This window comes from Fulmarus glacialis, unplaced genomic scaffold (genome assembly GCF_000690835.1).
Source record: "Fulmarus glacialis isolate BGI_N327 unplaced genomic scaffold, ASM69083v1 scaffold45423, whole genome shotgun sequence".
Classification (NCBI taxonomy): Eukaryota; Metazoa; Chordata; class Aves; order Procellariiformes; family Procellariidae; genus Fulmarus; species Fulmarus glacialis.
In genome coordinates this window covers 467-8,585 of record NW_009205674.1, presented here as the reverse complement: position 1 = coordinate 8,585, position 8,119 = coordinate 467, and the positions used below count along the sequence as shown (strand labels likewise).

Here is an 8,119-nt window from a genome sequence, read left to right as displayed (position 1 = left end):
TCTGGATTTAGGACTTTTAAAGCAAACAGAAATCAGCTTTCTATCCACCTTAGTTTTATTTCACCTGACAGGTCTCCAAATAAATAGGTGAAGGGGGGACTGTCCCCCTTGGGGGATGTTTCTAGTGGGCTACCCCAGGAATCTGTCCACATCTCAGTGCTTTTCAGATTCAATTCACTGATGGTAAAATTTGAAACAGTCAGTCATACAGTTGTAGTAACTTCGATAGAGGTTGATTACTTGGCTAAGGGAACTCACTTACATGCCTCAACACACTGTTAGGAACAAAGACCACTGGTTATCTGCTCTGGCTCCATGTTTTTCCCAGTGTCACTCCTCTCCTGAACGCTACGTGCTGCTTTGCATGCATGACCAACGGAGCAGACTCCCAGGCAGAAGGAGAACGACAGTGTTCCTCCTGCGAACAGCATTAGTGAGATCATTACTGAAATGCTGCATCCATTTCCACTGTCATGCTTCAGAAAGGACGTTTACTGCAAAATTTTATACGAAGTCAGAAACTTACACTGCAGTGCTAAAAGCTGTAGAGATGATCTCAGTCCATTTATCTAAGAGAAAATCCAGGAGTGACTTGACTCAAAACTACACTAACTATATTTACAAGACAGAGACAGCTGATACTATCTTATGTCATTAACCTAAAAAAAATCAAGATGTTAAGACATCACTGGCTGGGATCTGAGGTTAGACCACTTCGACTGATGAATTTTTGGAACAATTTACTTATCGACAGAGTGGCTTCTCCATAACTGAACTTTTTACATGAAGATGAATCTTCTTCCCAAAGCCAAGCTACAGCCCAAACGGGTATTACAAAGCAGAATTTACTGTCATGGAAGTGATCACATTAGATAACCCTTTCCAGTCTTAATACCTATAATTACTATTATTTCCATTATAAATGAATTATATTCTTCTGTGCATCATCAGATCTATCATGAAACTTAGATCCCAAGGCAATATGTAGATGTAGCAAAGCCACAAGAATGCAATGTGTAATACAATAATTTAGCCCACCAAACATCTACAGCAGGAAAAATGCACAAGTAACAACAGCAACAAAAAAAAAAACCCTCTAAAAAGTTTAATTTTCATTCCTGTAAACTGCAAGTTAGAAAAATACAGCCAGCCCACCTTCCTAGCTGTATACAAGCTGAGAGGAAGACAAGAGGAAGACAAGAGGAGAGAAGGAAGACAAGAGGAGAGAAGGAAGACAAGAGGAGAGAAGGAAGCCATGGACACACACAGGACGTTTTATTTAGAAAGTCCTATTTCACTGTAGATCAACACTTTTCCTTAACCTGGTACTAGGACTTTAAGACGAAATAGGTATGGCACTTCAATTTGAGGACAGACTGCTGATGTATCATCTTTCTAGCATAAAGCTCTGGTGGCTTAGTGAAATTTTATCTGCAACTTTACTTCCCGTTATTCAGGTAGAAGGAGAAAGTTGAAATAACAGGCACAGATACAAGTACCGTGATGGTGAAGAGGCTTCTGACAGCTGAGGCACCCTGGTCTAGGAGACTCTTCATCCACTACTGCACAGTTAGCTCACGTCAACTGTAGAGGTGGCATGACCCAACAGAAAAGGTTTGCTGCTCTTTTTTTTTTTTTTCTCCCCCCTCAGGGAGAAGGCATAAATATATGAAATACTTAAAAATCACAAACACTTGTTTCTGTACTAACTGACGCAGTTGAGTAACTTAAATATCTAAGGCATTTTATTTATCATACACTACTGTGTTTTTAAACTCATTCTACATTTATTCTATGGAGATACGAGTTTTCCGGTAGGACTGAAAATGCCATCACATAGAAGAGCTTCCTCCAAGCTACTGACAGAATAATTTGCATTTCCCTGTCCAACAATTTGAAACTATTTTCTTATAAAAATACTTACTCTTTAAAAGCTTTGCTCATTTCAATCTTAAATGATTCCCAAGATAATGGGCACTTGTTTTTTTCTGAGACTGCCCTAAAATATTTGGCAAAAACTAGCATAAGCATTATTAATGCAAACAGCAAGCTTGTTGTTACAAAAGGTTTTATTATGTCCATCTGGGTAAAACCTTCTTTTCTCTTCCTGGTGGCAGTCCATCACCACACATCTCCGACAGTCACATGGTGGTGCCAGCTGTGGCGAAGGGCTGTTCACTTTCCATCTCTGACAGGGCGTCTGTTGGGCTTGACTGTCCCTGAGCCCCAGATTTCACAGCATGCATTGCGTAGTTAATGCTTGTGCTTTCCATCCAGCTCCACGACCCCGAGAGGGGATTGTACAACATCCCATTCACAGTCTTGACTGAAAAGCCATCTAGAAAAGAAAGAAGGCATAAAGCAACTGATGTTCTTAAATATTGTAAAAATCACTGCAACATCAAACCCTTTAGAACAGCAAGTCTAAAACACGCTTCTTCCTCCGAGCTGGGGAGCAATGCTTCACAAGCTGGCCTTTGTCAGACACCACCACAAGCGGTGGCAACAGGCACCGCCGCTGGCAGCACTGGTGACAGTGGGTCCTGCTATTGGCAGTAGCCGCGATAGCTCTGTGCCAGGCCACGTACCATCAGCACGCTATATGGTGAGCCACTGCAAAGCGGTGTGCTAGAAACCCCAACTTCACAACACCACATTTGGGCGACTGGTAACGTTTTCTGTAGGTGGAGACATTCTTCAGATTGACATCACACACTTCAAAATGAAAATCAAAGCGTATCTTTGGAAGGATTCTGCAGATTCCCCTTAGGAATGGAAAATATAAGAAAGAGGCAGAAGAATGCCATGAAGGACTGAATGCAAGTAAAGAGAGATTTGGCACTCCCTGCTGAGCAGCTCCCAGTTCACTGCATGGCTCTGCTGTGTCCCAGCAGGATACATGAGGGAAGGCAGAAAACAAACACCTTATCAAAACAAATCACCCCACTGCACTTGCTTCTCCTTTCGAAGGGAGAACAGAAAGAACGACCAGCATGTGAACCAGTATTAGTCATGTTCCTTACTGCATCACTGCCAGAAGAAGACCTTCCCAAGAGAATAGCTCAACTCATACTTCAGCTTCTTTACAGTGAACTAAAGCAAAGTGAAAGAGAGGGTTTTAAAACATCTGCAGGGAAGGAGGGCAATGGGCAGAACTCTTGCCAGCTCAGCACTTCATCTAATTTAAAAGCAATCAAACCAGGGCAATTTAATTATTTCTTCAAATCAGTATCATACTGACTAATGAATCTGTGGTAGGTTTCACCTTCACATCTTTGAAGAAATACTTTAGTAATATAACATGAATAAAGAACATGGAGAAGCAACCAAAAATAAAAACGCCTTCTCCCAAGGGGAAGATGACAAACAATGCAGGGGCAGCAGTGCAGCTCTGGAGTGCCAATACAGTTATTTTCTCAAACTTGACCTAGAGGATATGAACCACTTCAGAGCGTACATTCTGCCACCAGAACAGGATGGAAAACCTTGGCATTTTCGCTTAGGCTATCAAACAGTGGGACACCTGTAACGGTGATTTTGTTTGAGTAATCTCTGCATTCTTAGGAGTCCACTTAGTTTATTTACTTTATGCAAAATCCAGTAAGCGTAGTGTCTTTAAACCAGAAATGACACTCTCATGACTGGTAACTCACACAGGAAAGGCTGTGTATTGCTGTTAGCACCCACCCTACCTATCTTACCCCCTTGCCATTTCTACAGGGAGCATTTGAATCTCTCTCTGCATTCCCATCATCTGGCCTGGAACTTACGTGATTCCAGGAGGTGCTCCAGCTCTTCGGGGGGAACAAACTTTTCCCACTCATGTGTTCCTTCCGGTACAATGCCTATTATTTTTTCTGCAACCACAATTCCCAGGACATAGGACAACTGCGTTTTATTGATTGTAGTAATGAATAAAGAACCTTCAGGCTAATTCAAAGATTAAAATGTTCAATTAGAAGAATATTTAATTTTTTTTCTAAAAATTGTAAATTTAATCTCATTAAAACACATAGTTCGTCTATCTGTAAGCCTACATGCTCATCATAACATAATCAAAACAGTCAACATAATCAAAGTCCTGGATGGTCTGACAACCATTTCCTTGCCCAAAAAACATCTAGCAAAGTCACTTACAATGTAACATTGCCCAGGAAATGGATAAACAAAAGGTATTAAGGTATATACAATACCTATTATAAAAAGAAACACTTTTTTTAATTAAAACCAAAGTAAAATGCAATAAAGCCTAATTTTTGAGACTGCTGAATGCCATGCTTGTTTTAATGATTACAGGGTCAAAAAACAAAACCAGAAATTAATTCTAAATACTTAAGAGACTGTTTGGTAGAAATAAAGGATAATTTCTATGTCCCCAGCAGGCTGAAAATTAGTTAATCGTTCCATTCAAATAATCTATATTCCTTCTGATGACCAGAAAGATAAATCAAATGATTAAAGGAAAGCTGCTGCTTGTGTACTGGGCCTACCATCCTTCTTTACAAATGAAATAGTATCAAGAGGAATAAAACAACACCTGATTATCTCCGAGCATAACTATGACCCTCTAAAAGCAATCCAGGAGCATATCTGATGTGATGCTAGTGCTGGAATAGAATCTTGTGAGTCAGAAACATCATTACAGTCAGTTTGAATGCAGTCTGAGCCATAGCCGTCCATCAACAGCAGCACTGCCACTTTTTCTCTCACCTAGGTGAAATCAGATGCAACCAGATTTCTTAAGGTCTTGATGCAAAGCAACACTGCAATGCTAGGTAATGCCAATAACACTTTTCTAAGGCAGCGTTGGGGAAATAAATTTCCTCTAACTTTAGTTACTGAAGTTGGGAAGATGTACTTGCATCATGGAGGAGAAAGGAAGGCACCTCCGGAGCATGGTTCAGACTTCAAGGTGAAGAAATGAATGCAGATGTAGGTGTTTTCACATTCCTTCAAATGAAAGCCTTAATAATAAAAGAGAATAAACATTCCCAATAATGCAAGCAAAAACTCTCTTACCTTTAACACCTGAGAGCAACACCTGATAAACATTTCAAGGTCAGCCACATGCTCCACTACTTCAGAAGCTACAATTACATCAAAGGTTTCCATACACTCTTCCACAATCTCCTCCAGTGAACTGGACTTGTACTGTATTCTCTTGGCCAGGACTGGATCAAATGACTTGTGTTGATCTGCTGTTCTAATGTTGTCCTCCAGAGGATCAATTCCAGTAACCGAAGCTCCCAGTCTACCTAGAGGCTAATAATACAGAATATAATTTATTCTCTGCATGAAAACAATTTACTGTCTGCAACTTTGCAATGTACATACATGATGCAGAAAACATCTATCAGAGAACAAGACAAACAACAGTAAATTATGAGCTCTAATCCAGCAGTTTTATTTGAAATGTTTATTAAAACAAAGAAAATTATATACTGAAATAGACACATTTAAATTGCCTTTTAGAATAAATTGTTCTGAATCCATTTTGTTACACCAAATAAAGATTTCCTCCACTATTACCCTCCGATAGAGGAAAAACAAAGGGGGAAAGTCAACACATTACTTAAAGGGAGGAAAACAATGCCGTATTTAATTACTGTCATTACTTTCTTCAACATCCACCTGTAATGGTAAATACTCATATCTTTTTAATGGTTACTTAATATATGATTATCTCTGGGACTTTCTCACTGCTGAGAACTAAACACTGATGTTTACTAGGATAGCATCAGGCTTGGCTGTCACTCAGGTTTCTCCAGTGTCTTCTTACTCATGGGTTAACACCTCAGCCATCACCTCTTTTGAAACTGAAACAGGCTGCAGAACTTGACCACACATATGTTATTCCAACCTGAAATTCACCGGTTGTTCAGCCTGAGAAGGTGAAGCAGCACACCAGTTTTGCCAGCCTTGTTGGAGAGCAGATTCTTGCAAGACTACAGGATTTTGCTCAGAATAAAAGAAAAGAAAAAAACAAACCACGGGGAGAGATTCAAGTCCTTTTGTAACACCTCATTTCAGATGGTGATGAAGTTCCCAGAGTAACTCAGCCAGATCTGTAATCCTAAATTTGCAAACCATCCCTAGTCTATTGATAGGATATAGCACTGTTCAGAGCCTGTGTGGCCAAAGGGTTCCACCACAAATAGCTACTTCTCAGCCCCAGGTTTGTGTAGACTCCTCGGGAAACAGCTGTAACATCAGCCCCTGCACCAGGAGAATTTCTCCTGACAGAGAGTAGGTATGTCTCAGGTGTTTGACATTATTCCATGCTTCTCCCATGAAATCAAAGCAAAGGCGAGAATCCCCACCCCCATATAAAAACCTGAAGATAAGCAATTGAAACAAATGAACATTTAAGAACAGGTTTATAATTGGAAATATTTCTTTGGTAACGAGGATTGTCATGATTAAAGTATTCTTGCCTAGGCTTCAAATTAAGGAAAAAAAAAAAAAGGAGGGAGGGGGGAAGAAAAAAAAGTTGTCATACTGTGACGGCCCAGAAGAAACCTAGAAGACTTTTACATCATTCTTCCCGTCTCCTTTTCTTTACAGTGTTTGAAATCTTGTTTTTCTGATGAACCCCAGGATTTTAGAATTTCTCATTACCAATTCCCTCCTTTTCTGTAAACTACCACCACTACGCAAACCAAATATTCTATGAGGTTTGTAGAACGCACTGCACTCCAAAACATTTGGTAACTAATATATCACAGAAGATAAAAGCTCCTCCTTGGAGGATTAGAAATTAAACAGTGTAACGGTAAAACACTTCAAAAACTTTGTACGCTTTTTAACAAGAGAAACTGCAGCACACTGTTTTTTACCTCACTTAGCAGTCCACCACCACAGCCAACATCGAGAATCTTTACTCCAGAAAGTGGGTTTCCTAGATGATAATTACTACTCATGTTCAACAGAGTATCTCTGAAAGAAAAGGGATGCGATTAAGGGCAAATACGCAAGGTGGTTTTAGTAGATGCAATACGCAGTTATCTTAAGTAGTGATAATCGTTTTTCTTTTACAGTGTTTTCTGAGGTTATGCAGAAATAGTACATATATAAAAAAAAAGTCTTCAAAATCATACCTAATAAATGGCACTCTAATATCATTCATAGAATGAAGGGCTGAATATTCTCCTTCTTCATCCCACCACTTATGTGCGAGGAGCTGGAATTTTTTCATTTCCTTTGAATCCACTGATGAGTGTGAAGCGCTGAAAAGTCTCTTCATGGTGAGCCTAAATAATGAAAGCTGAATGTCATCAAACTAATACCGGTATTTCATGTCAGCTGAAATACAGGAAAAAAAAATTCTGCATCAGAAAATTAAAAAAAAAAAAAAGATAAAACTTGTGTTCCTTTGCAGTCTAGTTATACTTGATTAAAACCAAACAGATTTTATGCACTGTATGTATATCTTCCAAAACAGATGGCTGCACACCTGTAATTTTTAAGTTATTAATTAGTAAAACAAAAATAGGCCACATCAAACATTTAAACGTTTGTGAGATTTAAAAATGACTTCATGTGACACTGTCACAAAGGAAAATTAAATTGTTATAGAAAATTATAGTCCTTGTCACACAGGATTATTTTAGATACAGTACTTACGTTCTGCTTTGTATTTCAGTCAGAGAGACAGGCAGAGTACTACTGGATTTCAGCTGTATTTTCCAGTTGTAGTTCTGAAGGGTGCCTCTCAGGCCTGTCTGAAAAGACAGATCAGCATGGTCATCTGCATAAATAAAAGAAAGGCAACCAAACGGAAAACATCAGCTTTATGAGAGCTCACAGGCAAAAACCCTAGTTTAACAATGCTGCTCTAGAACAACAATACTAACTGTGCAAATCTTTACACATTTGCTCACTATTGTACTTAGGGAGTGGATGGGGATTAAATAAAAGAGCATATGCTAGTTTACCATCCCATTACTTCTCAAAATATGTACGATGACATTTTTCAAAGCCTGAATGAAAAGGAACTTTTCATGCAGCTGAAATGCTTCAGTTAGTGAGAATTTCACCAAAATGTTTACTCTGACCACAAGTTGTGCATACACACACACACTTAGAGTTATCAACACTATAACAACACTGAGGCTCTGAT

The 8,119-nt window shown here is 39.1% G+C and overlaps 1 protein-coding gene across 1 annotated transcript; it reads right to left on the bottom strand.

The window, feature by feature from the left end:
* Positions 1-2,058: 2,058 nt before the first annotated feature.
* On the bottom strand, positions 2,059-7,747 carry COQ3 (coenzyme Q3 methyltransferase; the record flags this gene model as incomplete). The annotated part of the gene is made up of 6 exons (XM_009575458.1): positions 2,059-2,338; positions 3,771-3,930; positions 5,020-5,262; positions 6,837-6,936; positions 7,098-7,250; positions 7,624-7,747. Coding segments are annotated over 6 exons (977 nt in total), but the record flags the coding sequence as incomplete, so codon positions are not given.
* Between the last annotated feature and the right edge of the window lie 372 nt (positions 7,748-8,119).